The sequence below is a fragment of the Microtus ochrogaster genome, unplaced genomic scaffold (genome assembly GCF_000317375.1).
Source record: "Microtus ochrogaster isolate Prairie Vole_2 unplaced genomic scaffold, MicOch1.0 UNK2, whole genome shotgun sequence".
Taxonomy (NCBI): domain Eukaryota; kingdom Metazoa; phylum Chordata; class Mammalia; order Rodentia; family Cricetidae; genus Microtus; species Microtus ochrogaster.
Genome location: NW_004949100.1, coordinates 8439332 through 8465268, shown reverse-complemented (window position 1 = coordinate 8465268; position 25937 = coordinate 8439332). Strand labels below are relative to the sequence as shown.

Genomic DNA, 25937 nt, shown 5'->3' with positions numbered 1-25937 from the left:
GTAAGTATGAACAGTTAGAAAAAGAAGTAAATGGTGTTAAGTAATATAAAAGATTGCAGACAGAAATAGATCACAGGAGTAAAGAAAAATAGGCCACATAAAGATGGAATATACACAAATTATGTATATTATTGTGTTTTCTTTGAATTTTCTGACTGCAGAGAGACATTTGTTTTGAGGGGCTACTAAGTTAAATCAACATAAAGGTATCTTGAGTTCCAAATTTAACTCTAAGGTTATTTTATTTGAAAAATAAGTTCTGCATTCGTTTCTACAGAAGATGAGAACCTGTGGATTCTGTCCAGGCTAATGTGGTTTGATGGAACAAGACCCCAAAAGGTCTGCAAAAAAACCCTAAAAATACTTTGCCCAACAGCAGGAAGCAGTTTGGAGAAAATTATGCGCAAATTCTCAAGATGATTATTTATAAATGATTGTTTTCATTTAAAGGGGGATATGATACATAGAGATGAGTGCTTTGCATTGGTATGGACTTTGGTCTATTGATACAAATTTAAGGTCAATTTGTTACACTGTGTGTGTGTGTGTGTGTTTCTGCTCTTGTTTAAAGTACTGTGTTTAAGTAGCTCAATGAAAAATGTAATATATAATTTAAAAATTATGGATTAATAAATAGCAATTATAATAGTAAAACTTGTAGTCAGGTTTTCTAGATATACAAAGATATATTTCAGTTAAATAGATAATCATTAACACTTCAAAGAACTACAAAATATGGCATTTAAAATGTTTTAAGAACTTAGACTTTTCTTGACAGTGAGACACATCTGCTTTAAGCAGCACCAATTACTTCAGAGAGGCAGATGGGGATTGAAGAAAGTCATTATGAAATTTGCGTTGAATGTGACAAGGCTAGCCATTTGGGCAAGAAACTGTTCTTGGCTAGACTCCTTTAAGGTATGCTGTATAAACTGGACATGCAGAACCCACAAAAACAGTGACTGCTGAACTTCCAAAAGATGGGATGGTCCTTCAGGGTTCCTGCTTCACAGAAGAAACTGCCAGAAATTTTGCAAGACACAGAAAAAAACAATTTATAAACTTTACCAGTACAAGGCAAAACAGATCTTCATAAAAAAGTCTATGGGCCTCTAGGCTAAAGATGGGTGCCCCAACGTTACAAAAAAAAAAAACAACAAAAAACAAACAAACAAACAAAACCTCTAGGTGACTGTCCAGGCAGCAAGATGTCTCTGTCAATTCTAAAACTTTGAAAGTTACTTACAATACAATTCTTGCTTATTTAGGTAATATTATATTCTTCTGGGGCCTTTAAAGAGTTAAAGACATATAATTATAGTTTTTCTTAGTTATGATAAAGGATAAATTAAATATAAAACTTTAGACTCACAAAGATAGGATAAATGATATTTTCATTAATTTGCCAAATATAAACGTATTAAATATTGTAACTGTAATTCTTGCTTGATACCTGTTTCATTATATGTAATTTTACTATGTTAAAATTAAAAACCTTCCTTTTAATTAGACAGAAAAGGAAGAAGATGTGGGATGTCCTTCTATATATGCATTGCTTTTACTGGCTTATGAATAAAGCTGCTCCGGCCATGGCTTAGCACAGCAAAGTCAGCAGGAAATCTGGACAGAGATGTAGAGAGAGAGTAGGCAGAGTCAAGGAGACAGATGCCAGAACCTACTGGTAAGCCACAGCCTTGTGGCAATATACAGATTAATAGAAATGGGTTAAGATGTAAGAACTAGCTAGAAATATGCCTAAGTTATTAGCCAAACAGTGTTGTAATTAATACAGTTTCTGTGTGATTTTTTGGGCTGGGCAGCCACGAACAAACATGCAGTCTCTGCTTGTATTGCTAAGCACTATATACCTGGTCAAGCCAGGTGTCTCTTGAACTGAAATGAATACATTTCAATAGATACCTTACCATCATATGCCTGCATGTGACTTAAGCTGGTTTACACTAAACATTCAATGTATACTCTTTTTCTTGTCAGCTAAAGAAGATTGGGACTTTTAGCTCCTTATCTACAATCTGATGTTCATTAAGTCAACCTGGACAAAACTGCTCAGTCACTGTAAAGCTACACCTGAATAGCAACTGCTTCATATCACGGCCAATAAGAGCACACTAGCAGTGATTGCTATGCATAGAACAAGGGAAATAAGTTAAATGAGAAATAATAGTTTAGGAACCAAAAAATAAATTTTAACAGACTGCCTAAAAATAAGACAAGATCAAATTTCCTCAACCCGAGAATAGGGAATCACTGAAAATATTTTATGTGAAAGTTAAAAAAAAAAAGATTTATTTCATCGCTGGCTCAATGTGGACTAAGTAAAATTATCAAAAGGAGACACAATGTTGGCTTTCTGAGAAAAGCATCATTCAGGACAATAGCAACAGCCCACCATACCAAGCAAAGAAGATGCAGCATGAATTATGGAAGAGCCCTGAACACACCCACTTTCAGAAAGGGTAACGACAAGAGAAGGACCCCAAAGACCATGACCCAAGATCCTCAAAGTGGGAGACATGGTGTGATGGTTTCAACAAGGATGTTCCCACAGGCTCACGTACAAGAATGCCTGGTCCACAGTGGGTGGTGGTGTTTGGAGACATTTCAGAGTGCCGTCTTGCTCTAGGAAGTATATCACTGGAAGTGGGCTTTGGGTGTTTACAGTCTCAACCTACTTGTTTGTGACCTGCTTTGTGCCTGTGGTTCAAGATGTGAGCTCTCAGCTTGCTGTTCCCACCACCATGCTGGCACCTGCGGCTGATGTTCCCCTCCCGCAGGGACTCTTAAGCCTCTGGACAGTAAGCCAAAACAAACTCACTCTTTCTTAGTTGTCTTGGCCATGCCGTTCATCACAGCAACGGAAAGGTAACTGATACAGAACGGCATGTTCAGACTGGACTTAAATTACTGAACCTGGGCCTCCGTGTTAGTAATATCAAGAAAGAGCAATTAGATTTGTGCTAGATGCCTTGAATGGAAGGACTAATGAACAATTAAAAGTTGTAAAAAAGCAAAATTTGTCCCAATAAAAATAAATATTACTTTACTAATTAAATGTTATTCTCATTGCTGCAATAAAAAAACCAAAGCAACTTAGAAGACAAATTCTGTTGACTGAAATATTCAGGGAAGGATCCATTACCACATAAACTTCTGAGGAATTTTCCAGGGCAGAAAAGCAGCTTCAGAAGCTCTACTCATTCTTTGCTATCGATGAGCTGGCAGCTCCTTGAAGGCCATGAGACGCTCATGACACTTCAGTCCGCTCTCTACTCTCAAAGAACTTACATTTTAGTGGTAAAGAAAATGTACACATAGCTGGCCATGGTATCACATGCCTTCAGTCCCAGCACTCAGGAGGCACAAGCAGGAGGACCTCTGAGTGTGAGGCCAGAGTCTATATAACCAGTTCCAGGACAGCTAAAACTACACAGAGAGACTCTGTCTCAAAAACGACAACAACAACAAAACAAAACCAAAAAACAAAGAGAAAAGAAACAAAAATATTATGTATGGTGGTTTGGAAGAAAATGGCCCACAAAGAGAGTGGCACTACTAGGAGGTGTGGTCTTGTTGGAGGAAGTGTGTCACTGTGGAGGCAGGTTTTGAGGTCTCACATATGCTCAGGTCACGCCTAAGAAGACAATTTACTTCACGACGATAATGGACTAAACCTCTGAAGTGTAAGTGAGCCACGCCACCCCAATTAAATGTTTTCCTTATTGGAGTTATTGTGCCTGGGAGGTAGTGGCTCACGCCTTTAATCCCAGCACTAAGGAGGCAGAGGCAGGCAGATCTCTGTGAGTTCGAGGTCAGCCTATATACAGAGTGAGTTCCCGGAGGACAGCTATGCTGTTACACAGAGAAACCCTGTCTTAAAAAACCAAGGAAAAAAAAAAGAGTTGCTGTAGTTCTGGTGTCTCTTCAGAGCAATAAAACCCTAACAAAGGCACTGTGAAATGGTGGGTATGGAAGTGAGTTAGACAAGAATGAAGACAAGGAGGACAGAGGTGAGATGGTAGCAACAGCAGAAGCTACAGGAGACAGGGTATCAAGGCCTGCCTGCTTTTCTCCCAAAAGTAGGATCTACTTACAGAATTCCTGGATTGTTTTCTGATAACAATCTAGCAAATGACCTCCAACTCTACTTCTAACTTGGAACATTTACATGAAGTAGCGGAACTATGTCAAGGTAGTTTAAGTTGCCTTTAGATATGAAACAAGAAAATGTTACGTCCTCAATAACATCACAACTAAGAATAATTCTAGGGAAGCTCCCTATTTTAAAAAGGAAATCATTTTCTAAATTACAACTCTCTCACTCTAGAGAGAGAGAAACAGACAGACAGACAGACATAGGTGGATAATGGCTATATAGATTTTAAAAGATAAATCACAAAAAAAAAACCTACATGCCAATTCTAGTATAATGGTTACAAAGATCATCAATCATACTATTTAAACAAGTTGTAATTTCTTAATGCTCAGTTATCTGCAACTTTCCATCAGCTACTTTTATCCATTTAAATATATATATGTAAATAAGGTAGAGCTTAAATTCTTTTTTAAATGATTCTATTTTAAGTCCAATCTGTAGCATGATAAAATATCTTTAAAGGGGCTGACAGGATACAAAAAAATAAAAAAAAAATTCACTGTCTGTCAGATCTGCTACCACACAGGGAACTAGATGACGCCTAGCAGTTAACACTAACCTTCATGCTGTAGACATTCAATGACTCTAATGTAGCACCAGGCATCATCATAGCATAAGACAGTGCGTGCTCAAACTCAGAGTTACCAAGGCTGTAACTGGCAGGTGGTCCTCTTGTGACCCCACTAGGCTAAAGAAACAGGAGAAGCCAGGGATGGCCAGGTGTTGTGCTTGTAGCCTCCCGGGGCAGCAAAGGCAGGACGGTGAATTCAAGGCCAGCTGGGATAATTCTCCAAATCACAAGTCACTTAATCAAATTTCTACTTATTTTCCATCCTTAGCCCTGCATAGAATGTGGACATTGATAAACAAAAAAATTCTGGTTAAAGTTAACTACTTCTAATATACTTGCCCATTCTCTAAATAAAAACACATTCTCTAATAATGAAAAAATCTGAGAAAGTCTCACTCTGTAGACCATCTTGCCTCAAAGTCTTGATTCTCCTCCCTAGGTCTCCCCAGAGCTAGGATTATAGTTGCCTGCCATCATATGTGGCTAGAAAAGGAATTTTGAAGCCCGCGCCACACCAAAGCACAGTAGATACAGCACACAACTCTATCTCTAGTTAAGTCAGCTCAGAGGGACCTTCTGTCACTGGCCAATCTACTAGGCTCCAACTGTAACACCTTGCTAACTTCATTGCACTTACAACAACTGCTAAAGATTTATTTGCCTCATTTTACTTCCTGTCTTCCCACTGGAAAGAAAAACAGAAAACCAAGAATATTTTACCACCAAAGCATAACTAGTTTCTGTTCAAACAACTGGTAATACAAAAGGTAACCTCAAAATATTATTTAATTAATGTAATTAAATGCATTTTTAATGTATCAAAGTCATCTAAAAAATGAGGTTCTATATAAGTTAAATCATAGACTTTAACTCTCCAGCTATACAAGCTTACTTATTGGTTGTTTGGCTTTTTAATCAATTGATAAGGTTAATTACACTGATTTTTGAATGGTTAATCTTCCTTAAATATAAGAAAAAGCTGTTCTTGGGTATGTTCTGTGCTTTTACATATCTATTATTGAAGGCTTTTATAGTCATATCCATAAGATTCAAGTCCAGTTTTTCCTCTTATGGCTTGCCTTGTTTAGGTACCAGAGTAATACTGGCCATATAACTGTTCCTTTTACATACACATACTAATATTTCTTCTTTCCATGAGCATCTCAAGAAGTGTCAAAAAAAATCACTTGGAGAAACTGAACATTAATTCATAATAAAAATATTTACAAATTAGAAAAACTGGGAACTTCTTCAGCCTGAGAAATCGTCTATGAAATCCCTGCCATACTTCAGAATGAAAGAGTAAATGCTTGCAGAAGTGAGATCATAAAGAAGATACTTCAAATTCATATGTAAGATATGACCAAGTGCAATAACACAAGAAAAAGAAATAAAGGTATTTAAAATAGGAATAAGCATCTCACTGCAGAGAACACAACTGTTTGTACAGAAAATCCTCAAAGAACCTACAAAAAAAGGGAGAGGCACACTTGGATTTAGCAAGGTAGAGAATGTAGGCAGATTTTTAAATTAGATTTCTATATATAGCAAAGAACTCAAAAACAAAATTTTAAAGCAATACCATTTACAAGAGCACCCCAAAACCCATCAAATTTGTAGGTATCCAACAAAAATTTCCAAGAGCTATCTATGTGCTCAAACACCGATGAAAGAAATCAAAGGCCTAAGCCAAGAGATAGCCACACCTCCTTCAGAGATTACAAGATCCAATGCAATAATGGCACATCCTCAACACACAGCTGTCCACTGGACACATTCACCATCAGCGTCTGTGGAAGCTGACAGGGATCCTAAGATGTATCTGAGAGGTAACGTAATTAGAAAGGCACACTGTTAGAGTCGTACCATCTGAGAACTTAGCAAGCTACTACTAAGAGGACGACAGCGGTTAAGAAGAGACAGACAATGAACAGAAGATATTTACTTATCGGTAAAGTGTAAAAAATGTTCTCTTGATAAAGAAGATAGAATGTGTTAGGAAAAGAGATGACATATTTCAAAAGAGAGTTGACATTCTCAGGTAAGTGCTGGGTTTTCAACTTTGAACTCTGCACAGCCACCTGACCTAGGAGGGTAGGAACTGAGATAGGAACAAAAACGCACAATAAAACTCAAATAAGATACAGGGAGTTGGGCCAGTGAGTAAAGGCTTTTGCCCACCAATCAAGGACTCAGCGGAGGGAAAGAGTGAACTGAGTCTAGAAAGCCGGCCTCTGAACCCCCACATGCCTGTCACCTATCCAAACACAAAATAAATAAATGCAGTAAAAATGTTTTGAAAAAAGACAAAGTATGTCGCCTCTAACGTAAAGCCTACGGGCTTTATATAAGAAATTTGCTAAAAAGCTTTGAAAACCAAAACAACGTTCAAAAACAACACCACTATTGGGGGATGGCGAGACGGGGAGTCTTGAGACACAGTCTCAGTCCAGACTGGGCCGAAACTCAAAATTCTCCTACCTCAGCCTCCCACATGTTGATACTGTAGGCATGTGCCACGATGTTTGGCCTCAAAAAAACATTCTTTTAAAGTAGACGATAAATCTTTATCCTTTGGCGATGAGAAGGGAGATATTGTTAAAGAGCATGGTCAAAGGTGAACAAAATGTTGAGAGCAGAAGAAACAGGCTAAGACAATACATACTTGTGCAAAGAAAAAATTATCACTAATAGGTGTTCCCTAATTAGGGAGCTAAAGCATCCTCACTTGCCACCCCCAGCCCCAATCTTCAGTGCAGGTGGCCAAGAATTGCATGACAATTAAACCGGGCTTTGTATGGTACAAAAGGCAAAAACTACAAGGTCCACATCTTACAGACTGGAAGAGAAAGGGGGCGTGGCAGGGAAGAGAAGCAACTTGATGGGGCAAGAGAAGATTGCTGGAAGGTGATTTCATTGTATAGGTTGGTGGATGGAATTACCAGAACTGGGTGGGCAAGTTTACGAAGCCGGGAGTCAGGAAGTGTTGGCAAATTAGTCACCTAGAAGGGACAGGGGCTGGAAACGTGATGAAACGCAACAGCAAGGAGTCAAACCAGGAGGGAAGAGGAACGGGGGGGATACCAAGGGAGCTTCAAGCAAACCTCAGACTCCCAAGGCCCGGGCAGCGTTGGTGACTTGGGGTCCGGCCGAGGGACACAAGAGCACGGGCATCTCCAGGAGCCAGGTGGTGGCTTGAAAGGGGCGGAGCCGCCCACAGCCACAGACGGGGCGAGGGGGGGAAGGGGGCTCCCGGGATGAGATCCCTGAATCCTCGGGGATGCAGAGGTGAAGGCCAGCAGCGAGGAGGCTGGCGGCGAAAGCAGAAAGGGCTCCGGGGTCCGGGGTGACAGACACCGCACTCACCTGGTTGGTGACCTGAAACGAGACAGAAGAGGGTTTAGGGACGCGCGCAGGAGAACCGGCGCCGGCCTCCCGACTCGCTCAGTCCCCGGCCACGGCTCCCGGCAGCGCTCACCTCGGGGTTGGCCTCCAGCGGCAGCCAGCGCTGACCCTCCATGACGACTCCGCCGGCCGCTCTCCAGCTCTGACAGCGGCCGCCGCCGCCGCAGCAGCTTCCGCCCCCGCGCGCTCCGGCCGGCACCATCCAAACGCCACCGCGCGGGGGGAGGTCAACGAGAGGAGGTCCCCAACCTCGGGCTCTTCGCCTCGTCCTAAGGAGACGCCAGTAGGATATCACTGTTTAAATTATCACGCAGAGAAAACGTGAGGAATATGAGATTTGTCACATTTCACGAGGAAAAGAAAGCCAGAATCAACACTGACCTCCCCCTTGCACTTGGACTCTCCCTGCCCGTGCGAGCACCCCGAGTTTTACGCATGCGCCACATGCTGACCTGGGCCGCGTGCTTGCAGGCGCTCTCACTTTCGTGCAATGCCAACCAGAAACTCTAGGGGACGCGTCACGGAGTCCCACTCGGAGGTTGGGACGGGTTTGCTAGCATTAAGGCAGCCAAGCCAGAGATTGACTCCTTGGAATCATGGTGCCCTTGCTTCTTTGTGAGGATACTGAAATAATATATTGGCTTTGCCAGCTATCTCACTGCCGGAGAGACAGGTAATAGGCAGGTGATCGATAGAGGTGATAGGTAGCTAGACACTCAGTTCTGCTTGAGAAAAAATACGGAGCCTCTACGAAAGATGAAACATTGTACTAAATGTTGGTACAAATGGAAGGACTTTAAACAGTATTTTCAATGTACCTTCTCCTTCCCACTAAATTTCGGGATTCCAGATGTAATAAAATTTTCATTTTCTTCACATTTTTAGGGTTTGACTCAATGGCCAGTGCGTAGTAAATTCTCGAAGAATGTCTGAGGAATGACGCTGGGGAAGTAGTGGAATGGTAGAACACCTGTCTAGCGTGCATGAAGCCCCGGGTTCCATCTCAGTATCACAAAGCAGAGGGGAAGAGCATGATTGCTGATGCAGAAATACCATCTATCAATTACGTGGGAAATGTGGAAGAGAAAAGTTTACACAATTAAGGTAGCAATTCTTGGGGACAAGGAGGCAGATGCAGATTACAAAGATATCATTACAAGGAGAAATCCTTTTTGATATGTAGGAGTCCAAAGTCATGACTACAGAATTTTGACCTGACATATTACTATTCTGATTCCAAGAAAGGGAATTCAGGGAGAGATTAGTTAAGAAGTGGGGGAAATGTTGTTATACTGAAATTGTCTTTCTTGGGGAATTTCCAACTTTAGTCTCCCACACATGTTCTGGCTATTATTTTTATACCTCGATGGCTTTTCCAATCCTTTGACTCCTTCCTATTTATCTGATGCCTTGTTGCAGTATCTGCCCAACTTCGTGACTTGGTAAATCTGGCAATGTCTGGTTCATGGATCTGCTGCGGTGCTTGCCACATTCTCAGTCTCTGCTGAGGCTGGTTGGCTTGCCAGGGGAATTGCCAGATCACTTCTTCTCTTGCTCTAGAGTCCTGAGGTTCTATACCGTGTCTCTCTCCTCTTCTGCTTGGCTAGTACTCCACACAACATCCTCATCCACTTTCCATGAGAATTTCTTCCTGGGTAGACATAGGCCATGTTTGCCTCCTTCTGAGATCCCAATTGCAAACCAAATACAATCCCACCCAATTTTACCTTGGGAAACCAATGAGATTGTTGGGCTCAGCTACAGAACATGGAGGAGGAATTGTTGTCAGGAGCATAGTGACCCCAAAGCATCAACCCTGGAGGGTCTTCACCAAACAAGGATGATGGCAACATGTCTTTCACCTTAGGAAAGTTGTTCTAGCATCCCATAGAACTTCAGACTCCCCCAAAACCATACAGATATATCTGGCTTCTAATCTCCTTTTTTATTGTTTGTTTGTTTGTTGAGACAGGTTTTCTCTCTGTAACATCCTTGACTGTCCTGGAACTCGGTCTGTAGACCAGGCTGGCCTCGAACTCACAGAGATTTGCCTGCCTCTGCCTCACTAAATACAAGATGGGGGCCATGATTTAGTACCATTGCACCCAGTGTTTAAGCTTCCCACTGTCTACATCCTTCGCCATATGGCTTTGGTATTTTTTTTTCTCCTAGGGGACCAAATTCTGCCCATCTGCTTTATTTATTAATTCTGGGTTTTGATTTCTTTCATCTTGCAAAGACTAATTTGCAAATTCACCAATAACACTGCCCGTATTTTTGCGGTCAGTCACAGACGTGTACAGACCTCCCCCACCCCCTGTATGAGTTCCCACTTGTGCCTGATGGTACATGCCTGCAACCCCCAGCACTTGAGAAGTCAAGGCAGGAGAATCATGGTGAGGACTGTCCTACGTAGAACCAGCTGGGGCTGCTCCTTAGTGAGTTCCAAGTTAGTGGAAGTTAGTGTTAGTTATGTAGAGAGACACTGTTGGGGGGCGGGGAGTGAGAAACAGGGAAAAAGAGAGAGGGAAAGGCAGAAGACAGAGGTGAGATGGGAAGAAAAGACAGAGAGCAAGGAAGAAAGAGGGCCATTCCCTTAGTAATCTATATCACCCTAAAGCCCACTCTGCATACTTTTTCCACCAGCAACAATCTTATGCCAAATCACAATGTAAGCTTTTAAAAGACACTTTAATTGGCAATTAAACGTAATACCTACAGAGTCTGTGATTCTCATAACTCAAGAATCATGTGGAAGAGCTATGAACGAGGTCATGCTTGCTTCTGCACAAACAACTGAGTCACAGTGCCACGTAGGTAACCGTCAGCAGAACTGATGAGCAGCAACAGGTTTCTGGAGATTTTTAAATGTATAATTAAAATTTTTTAAGAATTGATAAATATGTCTGGGTGCAGTGGCATGCACCTGTAACCAACCCAGCAGCTTAGAGGCTAAAGCAAGAGAAACCAGCCTGAACAACATGCAAATTTATCCTGCCTCAGGAAGGGGGAAAAAAGGAATGGATGAAATTCAATATTTTTCAACACTTGTCCTAAGTTTAGCACAATGGCTGTAATCAGCCCAGATTCAAGTCCAACTCAACTGTCCCAAGGGTCTCAACATCTCTTTTTAACTACATTTAACTTGAACCCATTCAGGCATGCCACCTTGACTATTCATTATCCTATATTACTTTTATTAGTAAGAAATGGTTTCAGCTGTCCTTCTGATGCACCTTTAGTGCCCTGCCATCTGACTTAATCCTGGGTTGTACGGCCAAACCGTCAATTTAAACACAGCCTTGCAAGTAAAAGCACGCCAGTATTACACAATGATGACACCTGTGCCCAATATGCAGCAATAATCCTCAACACTTGATCATGACTACCAGAAAATGACTGCGTGTCCATAAGCCCGACAATTCACCTCTTTATATCACAGCTTTGAAAGTGTCTCTAGCTAGGAAACTAGGAAGACAGCTAAGTAGGTACGGTGTTGCTGTGCAAACATGAAGACAGGACCAGAGTTCAAATGTCCAGTACTCAAGTAAAAAAAAAATGGTGTTAACCTTATATGGTGGGCCACACCTTTAGTTATGGTGCTTAACATGAAGAGACCAACCTAGTCTACATGGCCAGTTCCAGGCTAGTCTGAGCTACATAGTGAGATATTGTCTCCAAACAAAAGAAAACAGAAAAAAAAACCACCTGGGGTGTTGTAGTGTGCACAGTTGTAATCCCAGTGCTAAGGAGGTGGGCACAGGACAATCCTTGGAGCTCGCAGGCCAGCTAGTCTCACCAAATCAATGAGCTTCATGTTCAATGAGTGACCCTGTCCCAAAAAATAATCCAGTGGAGAGCAATAAAGAAAAATAGCCAACATTGACCCCTGGCCTACACACACACACACACACACACACACACACACACACACACAAGCACATATCAAACACAAACCAAACAAACTGTATGCTCTTCCCTTTAGCCAAAGGTTGACGACTGTGACGGTTAGTTTTGTCAGCTTGACAAAAATGTAGAATCTCTCTGGGATGAGGGGGCAGCCATATAGCCAAATCTGTGGGAGACTATCTTAACGACCTTCATTAAGGCAGGAAGACCCATTCCCCCATGGGGGCCATCTTTCCCTAGGTAGCGGCTTCTGGACTAGCATGCCTGCGTTCACTCTTTCTCTGCTGCTTGGTATGGGAGTGATGTGAGCAGGTGTGTCCAACTCCGGACACTCCACTGCTCCCCACAGTGAGAGACTGCCATGAGGAAGTGTGAGGTAAAGTGAGCCTTCTCTCCCTTGGTTGCTTCTGTCTGAGTAACAGAGGAGAAACGATGACAATTGGATGTCACCATTTTTTACTTGAATGATTGATTGGCCAGGTAAAATTTCCGTGTTTATAGAACAGTTCATTTTGTTTTCATTGCTGCTATTTTATTATGTGGGTTGGTCAGATTTGACTCAAAAGCTAAGAATTTTAATCCTTTCTTTAAGCTATGAAAACCCTTAGCCTGCTAGGAATATTAATTGTGTCTAGCCCAGGGTGTCCATCTTTGTTTATGTTAGCCGCTGATTACACAATATATAACTCATATTCCTGAATAGCCTGAAGCATAGCATTCAATCCCCAGGGATCACTGGAAGATTCCACGGGGCACACTGGGACTTTGAAATCTCTCTGGAGGCCTCTGAGGTTAGAGCTTCAACCGTGTGTTACGCCACACTGCTGGTAGTTTTACTTGGGAGCTAACTGTTTAGCACACCTGGACTTCTGTTTCCTTGTGTTTAAAATGAGGAGGAGGAGGTATCCTTCAGAGAGATGACAGACTTTGGAAGTCTGGGGATCATGGTGATGACAGAAACTGCCAGTGTTTGTTCAGAACTGTGGCACAGAGGAACTTTGCTGTGTCTACATACGTGATCTCATTTACACACTCGAATGAAACATTGAGGAACATTAGTAGTCCTCTCTTTATAGACAGGAAAGCTAACACTCAGAAAATCTAACAAGCCACCCAGCAGAATGATGGAAAGGGACCTCAGTTGGGGTTTAAAGGGTTCTAAAGACCCAGTACATCAGTAACAAATCGCCTTGTATTGGTTTCCTACTGTTACTGTAGTCAGTGTAGCTTTAGAGGGGCTTTTTAAAAACTGTGTGTTTGTGCCAGGCCATGGCAGTGAAAGCCTTTAATCCAAGCACTCAGGAGGCAGAGGTGGGCCTCCTCTGTGGGTTCGAGACCAGTCTGGTCTACAAGAGCTACTTCCAGGACAGGCTCCAAAGCTACAGAGAAACACTGCCTTGAAAAACCAAATAAATAAACTTTTTTTAAAAAAATGTGTTTGTGTACCACCCTGTGCATGTTTCTTAGAGATCAGAGGTCAACTGGAGGTGATCATCAGATATCTTCCTTAGTTGCTACCTCTGTTTCTGAGACAGCATCTCTCCCTGAGTCCGGCCCTCAGAGATTTGAGTAAACTGATTCAGAGGGCAGTGTGCCCATCAATCCTCTTGCCTCTGCCTCCCAGTGGTGGATTTACAGCTTTACAGCTGTGTCCTATGATGCTTGTCTACTTTACATAGGTGGTAGGGATCCGAACTCGGGTCAAGTGTTTATGTAGCAAGGCCTTTACCAATGGAGCCATCGCTGCAGCCCAGAACTTCAGGGCTTTAAGCAGCAAGAAGTTATTATTCTACAGTCTGAACGTAAAACTTCTGAAAGAGATATTACTGGACTGCGAAGTATCCAGAGGGCTATATTCATAAAATCTATGTGGGAGAATCCATTTTCTTTCTTATTCTGGCTTCTGGAAGCTGCCAGCCTTCTTGGCCCTTTAGCCCCTTCTCTGTGTATGAACCCAGCAAATGGGGGAGTCTTTCTCACATTGTTTCACTCTGACAATCTGCCTGTGACTACAGCTCATCACCTCCACCCTCACGATGAAGGACACAGGTCATCACATTGCTCACACCTGAGTAACCTGCTTAGCAGCCGATGTGTGGTTTTAATTCCCACATGTGATGTAAGGTAACTTATTCACAGATTGTGGAGCAGGAAGTAGATATCTGGGAGGATTTTGACCGCCTTCACTGATAGAGCAGGGTAGTACTGTATGATACAAGAAATATGTTTAGGAGGCCTCCAGTTTTTGTTTGTTTGTTTCCCTAGCATCTTTTCATCTAAGTTGGGTTGAATCGTCCTTATCTCTCCTGCTGGTGATATCGTTTGCCTCTGGTACACTAGTGGCTTTTCCAATCACATAAATATATCCTTTATAGTACACACCATGGGCCACAGAGCAGAAAGAAAGTAATGCAATTTCACTTAGCATTAGTTCAAGGAGTGGGTGACTCTGTAGGTTAATCAATCTTTCTTTCAGAACTGCGATTCAAGACCCGTTTCCTCTTTCCCGTTGTGCTTCCTCTGTCTCCTTGGAATATTAGTCATAAGGCTGGGACTCCAAAGACACCGGCCATCCATGTCTATATATGTATCCTCTTCCCCCGAAACAAGTGGAAAAGACAAAGAAAATGGAGTCCAGGAGCAAACAAGAGGCCAAACCAGGCCCGAGAACCAAGAGAATGGGCTTTTTGCTATGCAACTCTCGCAATTCTCTTTGCACGCCAGTGAGTTCCTCCCTTTCAGTTCAGAGGCCACAGCTGTGAGAGAATAGTTCCTGCTAATGTGCTTAGACTATTTGATTCAGATTTGTATCACTGGGCATTTAAAAAGAAACTAAAACTTAATGCTTAAATAGAAAGAAATGTCTTTTGGTTTCCTCCAAGCCCCTGGAACCTTCATTTCCTCAAGAGTTCATGACATATAGCACCGTGGACTTCCTCTTATTTGAGACTGAGGAGTTTTTTGAAAATGCTCTTAAAGGTATAACCATGTGTGTATAATTTTGGCAATTTTTGTTACTTCATAAAAATCTTGTATTTTTATGTTTTTAACTTTGGATGTGTGTGGGAGCAGGGGTCAGAGGATAACTCATGACAGTCAGGTCTCTTATTCCTTTGCGTGGGTCCTGAAGATCACTCTCAAGTAGACAGGCTCAGTGGCAAGCTCATTGACCAACTGAGTCATGGTGCAGGCCCCCAATCTGTATTTTATAAGTGAGAGTCGAATGCAAATTATATTATCTTGTAAGATATAGACCTGAACATAGCAGTTTGGCATGTGTTCATTATAACATGAAAGAACATGGATTTGTAGCCTGGAGACTTTCTGAAGGACCATGTCAGGAGAGTTACAGGTTCATCATAGTCAGCGGAGAGCATTAGCGTGGATGTCCTCATACCATAGGCATGATGGGGTCTTGAAGGAAGAGCCTTCATTTCCAGTAGGACAAAGAGAATGTCTGCATCTTACAAGTTTTCAGGAGCGGGGTGGGGCAGGAAGGGGGGCAGAAGGAGTGTCAGCTGCAGGGGGGGGGGGACGGACTTCAAGGCCAAACAGAAGCAGTTTTTGTCAGGTCTCTGTAGCTCTGAACCAGCAGAGAGCCCGGAGGGACCTGTGGCCTGATTTGGTAGAGAGAGTGAGAGGGTAAGGCAGAGGAGGGTCTGTGAGGTGACAGGTCTCTGGAGCAACAGATTATTATTATTTTTTTAATGTCAACACAAAAACACTGCTCTCATCTTAAAGGGAATAAGAGACTTTATTCTGGAGCCTTTTTGAGTGACCATAGCCGGGAACACAAGATTTAACTTACCCCAACTTCCACATTCAAACATGGAAGCAGTTTCATGAAGTTTTTACAGGGTTACAGAACAAACCAAGTCATAAACTAAGGCAAGTCTAAAATACATTGATGGGCTGGGAGGTGGTGGCACCTTCCTTTAATCTCAGCTCTCAGGAAGCAGAGGAAAGGGATCTCTGTGAGTTCAAGTCTAGCCTGGCCTACAATGTGAATTTCAGGACAGTCAGGGCTACATAAAGAAACCCTATCTTGAAAAACCAATCAATCAATCAATCAATAAATGAAATAAAAATAAATACATCAATGGGTACATCAGAGAGACAGGTACACAGAGCATGCAGACCGCAGCTCTAGGTGTTTGCTGTATTTTCGTTAACTAGTACAATTCAACTGTGCGAGCTGTTTGGTGATAGGTAGAACTCTAAAGATGTTCAGCCTGCAAAGAGTCTCATCTCTATTCAACAGCTCCAGGTACTACTCAGAAAATGTCATTTCAGTCCTATACCTTAAAGCTTCCGGGAGTTAGTCTAGAATATTTGCGGATGTCTTATTTAATCATTTGAATTCTTTAAAACAGAGAATGTATGTAGGCAGAGACTGCTCGTTTGTTTCCTAGCCACCCAGACCTGAAAATAATCACACAGAAGCTCTACTAATTACAATACTGTTTGGCCAATAGCTTAAGCGTATTTCTAGCTTAAGCATATTTCTAGCTTAAGCGTATTTCTAGCTAGCTCTTACACCTTGAATCAGACTATTTCTAGCAGAGTAGGAATTGGCTGTTAGGTTACCAGACATGAGGGAAACATGTTCTACTATTTGCTTTGGAGAGGCAGCAAGTACACAAAACCATGGGTGTGAATAATCATGAAAAGCATAGAATCTCTAAAAAAAAAAAAAAAAAAAAAACCCAGCAAATACAGAAACTGCATGAAACTGAGTGTTGCCAACAACTTAGATGAGTTTAAAAGCAGATTCCACCTCAGGTCCTTGAGGGACCCTTACCTGCGGAGCTTTAGATTAGGAACTAAAGGGAACTGGAGTCCTTGGCTGTATTCTGATTGTGGGTAGGGTAGGTAATCAATGTTCGAATATCGTTGGAGCAAGGTGGGTATGGTGTCTGTCACCCCAGCACTCTGGTGGCCGAGGCAGGAAGACTGCTGAGCTATGGAAGCCAGCATGGGCTGCATGATAAGCAGACTACAGAGGGAGTCTTTCAAAAAATAATATATATATATATAATATATGTATATATTATATATAAATATATAATTTAGTTTGTGGTTAGAGTGTTCTTTGGAGGTAAGTGCTCAAGTATTTAGGGATGCAATACTCCTTATTATGTATAGTCTGCGTTAAAGCAAATGCGTAAAGCAGTGGCCGTTGGTAAATGTGGATGACACATGTACGAATTTTTATGTGAAAATATTTTCATTTTTCTAAATAAAATGCTGGCATGGGAATAAAAATTGGCACGGACATTCTGTGAAGAATGCATCAGCGGTCTGCTGAAATCGGGTTGAAATCTGAATAAAGGCAGCAGAGGTTTTTGTTTTTTAAGGCATTTCGCTCCACCCTTCCATCATCGGGCTAGGCCAAGGATGAGAATTCGCCAGACAATTGCAGTTAAAGTCACACAGCACAGCAAGAACCAGGCAAGGGGGTGTGGCCGCATCTCCAAGCCTTTCCACAGGATCGCTGACTGGAGTCGCATGCTCCCAAGCACAGTCACTTTGCGCTTGCGCACAGACGAGCCCACTCCTTTCCCGACCGTGGGGAGGCGACATCCTGAGGGTTATTCATCCTCCACTAGGTTTCCTCCGCGTCCTTGGCCTTTCTCCCCACCGATCCTTTCCTCAACCCAGTATATCCTAAAACTGATGTTTGCTTGAGACAAGTCCAAAATTTCGTGAAAATTTGCTTTTCTCGCTCTCCCTAGAGTGGGCTGGGCCGGAAGCGGAAGTGTCTGTGAGTTCCAGTCTGGCCATGGAGGAGTCTCCGTTCAGGGAACGGGTACTGGACGCCAAATCCGAGGTACATTCTGCCTGGGAGAAGGGGCTGGGGCGGACATTGGTGCCGGGAAGGCTTTTCTCTGAATCGTGTTTCTGCTTCTGTTCCAGGTCACCTGCCAGGTGAGTGGACGCCCCATGCTGTCGCGTTGCGGCGTGCGGTCCCCGCCCCTTTTCGTGTGTCCTTCCCCGGGCTGCGTTTTCCCATTGGACTGGACAGTGTAATTTAGGCTGCTCTGCAGAGAGTGCAGTGCAAGCTTTGTTCCAATTTACTTAGTCAACCTTTATTCCAAGGTAGGAATATGGTGTTTTAAAACATGAGGGTTACATGAACAATTATTTACTAATGTTTGCCAAGATAGCTCCCGCCCTTTTCCTTTAGCTTTTTGTTTTTTGTGTTGAGACAGAATCTCACTGACTAGCCAGGAACTTTTCTAGTAAGACCTGATTGGCCTTGAACTCCCGCCTCTGCTGCTACTGACGTGTTAGGATTAAAGGCGTGTATCACCAAGCCCAGCTATTTCTCCTAAGAAGTTATTTTGAAGATGGAAGTATAAGTTTTCTAACCTTTCATATTTTACATTAAGAATAAAAAAATTGCCTTTCTAAATTAATAATAACACTTCTCCGAGAAAGTCAAGAGAACTGGAGTTTTGGACCAGAAGTTCACATAAAATATAAGGACGTGATGACGTGAAAGCATGCTAAGAGTGAAGGGGCTGGTAACACTTAATTTTAATTTCATTTTTAAATTTTCATGCTCTTCACTAAACTGTTGCGGCTTGTAGGTCACACTGTCCCCGAACGTGTAGCCCCAGCATCCCAGGTAGCTGGATTTACGTGCCTAACACCCTGGCTTACCTTGCTGTTGCTTTTGAAGGCACCTGGGATACCGATAAGCCTGCTTGTCTTTGCATGCATTATATGAGTTAGTGGTCCTGTCTCGAAAATTCAAAAAAAAAAAAAAAGATATGAGTTAATGGTGCTGCATTGTTTTGAGATTTCTTTTTTTATATATGTCTGTATAACACGTGGGTCACTGGAGGCCAGAAGAGGCCTGGATTCTTTGGGATTGGAATTATGGATGGTTGTGAGCTGCCTTGTAGGTGCCGGAAACGGAACCTGGGTCCTATGCTAGAGCAGCAAGTGCTTTTAACCGCCGAGCCGTCTCTTCAACCAGCGTTAGCTGAGTTGGAATCATTGTCATTTTTCATCTTCAGGAATTATTTTGTCCATTCACTTTGCATTATGTGTTTTATTAAAGATGCCCTGAGACTGACCTGTACTGGGCTATAGGTTTTTATTTATTTTATGGAAATTTTCTACCCCAAAGCAACATAAATCTATCCCTTACACTTCTGCAAGTCAGAAGTGTGAAACCAGAGTTTTGGGACCAAAGTGAAGGAAGGTTTGGGTATAAGTGGAGGGAGGGTCTCCTGTTTTTTTTTGTTTTTTTTTTTTTTTTGTTTTGTTTTTTTGTTCTTAGCTGCCTCTTTTCTTGGTTTGTGGACCGTGCATGGTCCCAGCCACTGCTCCCTCTTCTGACTCTGACCCTCTTGCCTTCCTTCTACAAAGACTGATTACATTGGTCTCACATCCAGGGACTTGCAGCCCATGGTCTTAATTTCGTTACATCCTTAATGCTTGCTTCCTCACTTGGAGAAAACCTCTGTGGTTAGGACATGGGCTCATCCGAATGACCCGTGTGCTGTAATCTCTTCCACACAGTGATTCTCTGGTGATTGGTCATGTGATCATGTACATAAGAAAAGCCACGATAATTGACAAGGCTATTAGGATCAATAATGACTTTAGAAATATTCAGTTTTTTTTTTTTTTTGGGAGGGGGGTGCAGTTCTTTGCATGCTCAGACACAAAGAGCTGAAAAATATAATTTTAAACAAGTTTTACACTTTGAATTATACAGTAGATTATATAGTAATTATTCAGGAGATTGCAAATAAATCCACCAAGTTAGGCATGGGTGCCTTTTAATCCCAGCACCTGGGTGGCTGAAGCAGGAAGGTCGCCACAATTGTGAAGCCAGTCTGGGCTTTGCAGAAAAATCTTGTATCTGAAACCAAAACAAAACAAAACTAAAAATCAAATAACAGATAAAGGGAAACGCTAGTGAGCTGTTTCGCAACCTTACGAGGAAACTCATAGGACCATCAAGGCGGCTCACTGGACTAATTAAAGGTATTTGCTACCAAGCTTAATGACGTGAGTCCAATCCCTGGAACACACGGTGAAGCAGAGACTAAACTCAATTCAAGTTGTCCTTTGACCTCCACGTGCCCAAGTGAACACAAGTTTTAAAAAGAAAGTTTTTTTTTTTGTTTTGTTTTTTTTTAATTGTGAAAAGCAATGAGTCCAGCATGTAGGAACCTTGGGAATTCTTACTTGGTCCTAATAATTAAAAACTGGAAAGTCGGCAGCTCTTCCTGTATCTGTCAGAGAAGTTTGTCACAAGGCGTACATTAGTTCACTGCAAAAGAAAATCAGCCAGTCAGCACGTATGCTTTGGTTGCCAGGCATCCTCTCGTGTTTGTAAGTAAGACAGTCAAATCCTTGGTGTCAGTGTCCAGAGCTGCCTTTATCCAGATCTGTTTGATGCCATGGCAACACCGAGGGAGCATCATCAGGAGCTAGATTAAAAACACAGTAGTCATTAAGCTTTTAATCTTTACAGACATGGGCTTCTGTTCTCGTTTCTGAGGTGTGTGACCCAGAAGCCCATCACCTAAGCTCTCTGAAACTGGGTTCTGTCATCTGCGCAATGGAAATTATAACCTATAAAACTGTGGTGACTCAGTGAGGCACTGAGCAGGTGACCGCTGCACAGCACGTCCCCTGGCATGTGTCCGTCACGAGGACTGATGGAATCTAAAGCCTGGCCGTCACTGTAATGGTAGGTTTGAGCTTGACACTGAAGGGAGGAAACAGCCGGGATGGTTTCCTTGTGTGCCTCGGGCACCCCTGACGTCCGTGGCACCCATCATCTGTTTTAGGACTTGTGGGGCATGAGAAGGACGAAAGGTTAAAACATGCTCATTTGGTGTGCCGTAGTAGAGAAGTTAAGCGTGCTACAAAAAGCCACTTTCCCCATCTTTATGCATCTGCTAGACACTTAGGTTCCTTTGTTTGACATTTTGCTTTGTCCTCTTGTTTTCCGGTCCTGCTTGTGCCCTTTGTTTTCTTCATTGCCATTTGACCATTTTTTGCCTACCAGCGTAAATGAATCTGTTTCCAGGCACTGTGACCAGTACTGAAACCAATACAAGACGGAAGACAGAAATTGCCTATTGTTTCTTACATGGTGCTTGTGCTGCTGTGTTAAAGCTTGTAGATTTTCAGTGGAAACTGGGCATGGCTGTGAGCTCTGACCGCTGCAGATCCCTCAAGTACCCGTATGTGGCAGTGAAGCTCAAAGTGGCAGATCCTTCTGGCCAAGTAAACACCAAGTCCATCGAAATGACAATCCCACAGTTTCAGGTTTGTAGTGTAACTCACTGAATTTAAGTTGTACTGCTGTTTCAAAAGCTGTATACAGTCTTTCTTAACAGAAAATGTTTATTTACTTACAAGTTGATGTACTTTAGATCGCACTAAAAAGAAAAACTGAAGTTATTTTCTCTGAGAGTTTGCTAAGTTTTCCCAGTAAGATGCTCCGATTTGTGCATAGTGCCCTTTCATTACTGTAACAGTTTTGACTAATATATTTAGGAATACTTCATCTCCTCTACAGGATATTTGATATTTACTCTGTAATTAACTTTTTATTGTTTTTATGTTTAATAATAATTTTAAGCAAAACTAATCTTTTTTTGGCTAGCATTGGGTTTGTTGACTGCTTACAAAACGCAGTTCAGGGCTAATACATATTGATGAGTCTTACTAGCTAGAGATTTCAGTAACTCGGTAGTTTATGCTTAAACTTAGGGCATTCATATTATCGTTTTATTTACCTTCTATCCAAGGAAGAGAGCAGAAGTGTCTAGTTAGGGTTTTCATTGCTGTGAAGAGACACCATGGCCACGGCAACTCTTATAAAGGAAACATTTAATTGGGGCGGCTTTCTTACAGTTTCTCACGCTTAGTCCATTATCATGATGGGGAGCATGGTGGCATGCGGGCACGCATGATGGTGGCTACATCTCGGGTTGCAAGCCACAGGAAGTCAACTTACTGTCATTCTGAGGGAAGCTTGAGTAAAGTAGACCTCAAAGCCTGCCCCAACCTCGACACACTTCCTCTAGCTTGGCCATATCTTCTAATCGTGCCACTCTCTTTGGGGCCATTTTCTTTTAAACCACCATGGGGAGTGAACACTGTCTAATTTCCTTTTGAATGTATAGCATGAGAGATGCCTATCGTTAGCTGATTTAACGGTGTGTACAGTTTGGTTTGGTTTGCTGTGAGCCCTTCAGCAGCTGAAGCAGCTCTCAAAGGAGAGTTGTGCACTCCAGAAAGCACCACAGGGAATGAACTGAAAGTAAAAGCTGCATTTTTGAAGACTATTAAAAACTGCATTGGTTCTGGGCTTCCTTTATCGTTGTTTGTTCACTTGGGTTGTGTGAGGTGTTTTGTCTGCCTGTGTATCTGTGTACCATATGCACGCACTACCCACTGGGGCCAGAAGAGGGCATCAGATCCCATGGACTGGAGTTTCAGACAGTTGTAAATGGCCACGAGAATGCTGGCAGTGGAACCCAGGTTCTCTGGGGGAGCAGGTAGTGCTGATGACCGTGGAGCCTTCTCTTCAGCCCGCCCTTCTGTTTTTGTGTGTGGATGATGTGGGATCACACATGTACTTGCTCATGTGAGGTAGGTGCTCTACCTCTAAGCCAAGGCTTCTGGAAAAGTCTTCCGCATACCATTGTATGACCTTCAAGTTCCTCTTTATAAACTGTATTTTAAAATGCAGGCTCCTGATAGACAAGACGGCACACATTTATTCTTAATGATGCTGATAGGCGTCTGAAGGAATGGGACGTGAGGAAAGGTAGTAGTGTGTAGTTATGGACTGGATGGGAAAGCCAGATTAGCCTCAGACATTGCAGTCGTTCACGGGTGCAGGCTCTTTCTTCATCTGCAGGGCGTTTCTATGGAGTTTCTCTTCAGGAGTAAATAAATTAGCAAACAAATCACCTTATCTCTGAAGCATTGCTGAGGTATAATTGATAAATAAAAATATGTTTTTAGTGTATGCAATGTGATTTGGTAAGAATATATGTTGTGCAGCGACTTTCCATGAAGGTAATTATCGTGTGCATTTCCACGTGGTGTGTATAAACGTATGTGCACTGAGAACACTTAAAATCTACTCATAATCTCAAATATACTATTAATCATACTCACTGCTCTGTACGTTAGATCTTCAGAACTTTTATAGCTAAGTTAGTACCCCTAGCCAACATCTTCACTTTTTCCTCAGCCCTAGCATCCGACAACCACATTCAATTTTCTGTATCTGAAAGTTCAATATTCCTTTTGGTTTTTTGAGACAGGGTTTCTCTGTAGCTTTGGAGCCTGTCCTGGAACTAGCTCTTGTAGACCAGGCTGGCCTTGAACTCTTAGAGATCTACCTGCCTCTGACTCCAGAGGGCTGGGATTAAAGGCCCACCACCACCGTCCGCCCTGCTGAGTTCAACATTCTTAATATAAGTGAGATCATATAGTGTCTATCTTACTGTGTCTGATTTGTCTTTACCATAGTGTCCTCTGGGTTCACTGTGTTGGAAATGGCAGGATTTCTTTTTTTATAGCTGAGTGATTCCATTGTATGTATGTGCCTATATGCATACAGCATGACAGATAGTGGCCACATATATGTGAATACGTGTAAGGGATTTGAACAGCTGTGGATTTTGCTCTCCATGGTCGGCCTTCTGAGCCAGGATCCGGAGGATACTGAGACACCTGCAGAAGTTATGTACACGTTTCATGTTTTCTTTGGGAGGCGGTTCTCCTGTTTGTTATTTAGATATGGGCTTCTTGAGGTTTGTCTCAGGTTTGCAGTGCCTTCTTGTCTAGGTATGTTTGTTTCTCAATGATCTTCACTTAGGATGTAACATTAAAATGCAAACTATGTGTGGTAGTTATATATAATTAAAAGAACAATGTAAATAGACTGAAAAAGTAAAATTAATATTTTCCCCTTTTCCTCCAGAATTTCTACAGACAGTTCAAGGAAATTGCCGCTGTCATTGAAACTGTGTGAGGACAGATTCTGAAGTAATGGACTCTACCTTCCAGAAGAGAACTGCATATGGGGGAAAGATATTTATGCAATGAAAAGTGCACTTCTGGGACTGGATAGGTGGCTCAGAGGTTAAGAGCACTGGTTGCTCTTCCAGAGGACTCAAGTTCAATTCCTGGTAACCACATGATAACTCAAAACTGCCTGTAATATTAGGACCAGGGAATCCTACACCCTCCCATAGATGTCTATGCAGGCAAAGACAAATGGGTAGAAAATTAAAAATTAAAAGAATTTCACTTCCCAATTTTTTTCCCAGTTTTTAAAAAAAAATTGATAAACTCAAATTTTTCAGTGGTCACCAATGCTTTGCCTTTTCAATGAGCTAAAAGTGTCTGTGTTGAATACTAATATATGTATGTGTAATTATATCTCAACAGATGAGTAAATGATACTCTTAAATGCAGCACTCTTAAATGTATATCAGAAAATTTTTAAATCTTATTGACACAGATCTAACTTTATGAATAAAAGCTTGTATATGAAGGTTAAAGCTGCTTAACAAATTCAGTTTTATAACATTCCCTTTGAAATAATTAAAGGAATTACTTACAGAATTAGTGCGAAGAATGGGATCTGATTTAGACATTTGTAACCCGGTTAAGGTAAACCAGTCCCTGTGTTATCAGAGTAGTGCACTGTTTCTGCTATTTGTAGAAAATTTGTCCGGACACACGCCGAGGCGATCCTGTCCCATCTTGTCTGAAGGTCAGAGAGTTTGAAATTGCTTAGAATTGTTGACAACAACCAGGGCTAGAAGTCCTGACGTAGGGTGTGGTTACTTGGTATTTTGGGCATTAAGATGGCCCATAGAGGTAGATCCACTCCATCCTGACCAAAAGTCAGAGCATTGAAGCATACTGCTTCTTCTTCTTTTGAAACAGGAGGTTTGACTTAGGGAGTGGCTACCTGCAGGATGCTTGGTCTAGCGCGTGTTCACTCCCCCAAACATCAAATGCTTTGCTCAGGAATTAATGGCTCGATGTCTCAATTATTAGAGCAAGTACCTGTTCTGGTTGTCCTTTGTGTCATGTTAGAGCGGTCTGTTGCCTGCTTCCCCCTTTTTGTATTGGGTTATAAAAGTGAGTGAAAAATACACACGGGTGAACTCAGAATTCAACATTCATTATTTGCTGAGTTACCATCCTGGTAGTATCTTATGTCTTTGTGTTTCTTTCTTATCTGTTTTTCCTAACTAACATTTCTAATCCTCACACCCCTACCCTGGAACATACAAGCCTGCTGCAGCTAGGATCACAGCAGAAGTTATCCCAAAACGGTGCTCATGACAAAAAAAAAAAAATCACCAGTGATTTACTGTGTGCGACACAAACCAGAGCATCCCCTGGTAGTGTCTGCACATTTCTACCTTCTTCCATGCCTATTGTGTTGTGGTGTTCTGAACGAGAGTGCTCTCCAGGGGCTCATGTGTTTGAATACTTGAATACTTGGTCTCTGGTTAGTGAAACTGTTTAGGAAGAGTTACGAGGTGTGTCAGTAAGTGGACTTTGATGGTTTCAAAAGTCCATACCAGCTCAGATGACTCTGCTTATATGCCCGTAGATCAGAATATAAGCTCTCAATCCCATGTGTGCCTGCCTGCTGCCATGTTTCTTGCCATGATGATCTTGACTTAGCCTTGGAAACTAGATGAGTTTCACTGCTTTAGAACTTAAAAGATAGTTGATCCTCTCAAGACTGGATTTCAAATTCAAGGGTGCAAGTGATGCAGTAATGTAAAGGGAGACTGCTTTTCTGTTTCCCGGCCACCCAGACCCGAATAATCACACAAAAACTTTTATTAATTGCAA

The 25937-nt window shown here is 42.1% G+C and overlaps 2 protein-coding genes across 4 annotated transcripts in view; one reads left to right on the top strand and one right to left on the bottom strand.

The window, feature by feature from the left end:
• The window catches only part of Uchl3 (ubiquitin C-terminal hydrolase L3), a 42022-nt gene extending 33695 nt beyond the window's left edge, over positions 1–8327 (bottom strand). The window contains exons 1-2 of one of the 2 annotated variants that reach the window (XM_026788379.1): positions 8224–8327; positions 8112–8123 (exon numbers count right to left, since the gene is read on the bottom strand). In XM_026788379.1, the coding sequence (XP_026644180.1) occupies positions 8112–8123; positions 8224–8265 (54 nt within the window). In that variant the 5' untranslated portion in view covers positions 8266–8327. The remainder of the gene's footprint in view (positions 1–8111; positions 8124–8223) is intronic. The other variant, XM_005365364.2, reaches the window with a different exon arrangement.
• Positions 8328–17650: 9323 nt separating this feature from the next.
• Positions 17651–24425, top strand: Commd6 (COMM domain containing 6). Of its 2 annotated transcripts, XM_005365362.3 has the most exons (4): positions 17651–17889; positions 17976–17987; positions 21207–21359; positions 24037–24425. In XM_005365362.3, exons 1-4 carry the CDS (start codon positions 17842–17844, stop codon positions 24085–24087), a joined length of 264 nt encoding a protein of 87 aa, XP_005365419.1. In that variant the 5' UTR covers positions 17651–17841; the 3' UTR covers positions 24088–24425. The 2 variants fall into 2 exon arrangements, with proteins under 2 accessions (XP_005365419.1, XP_026644236.1); XM_026788435.1 differs by lacking the exon at positions 17651–17889 and having other exon boundaries at positions 17976–18158.
• The last annotated feature ends 1512 nt before the right edge of the window (positions 24426–25937 follow it).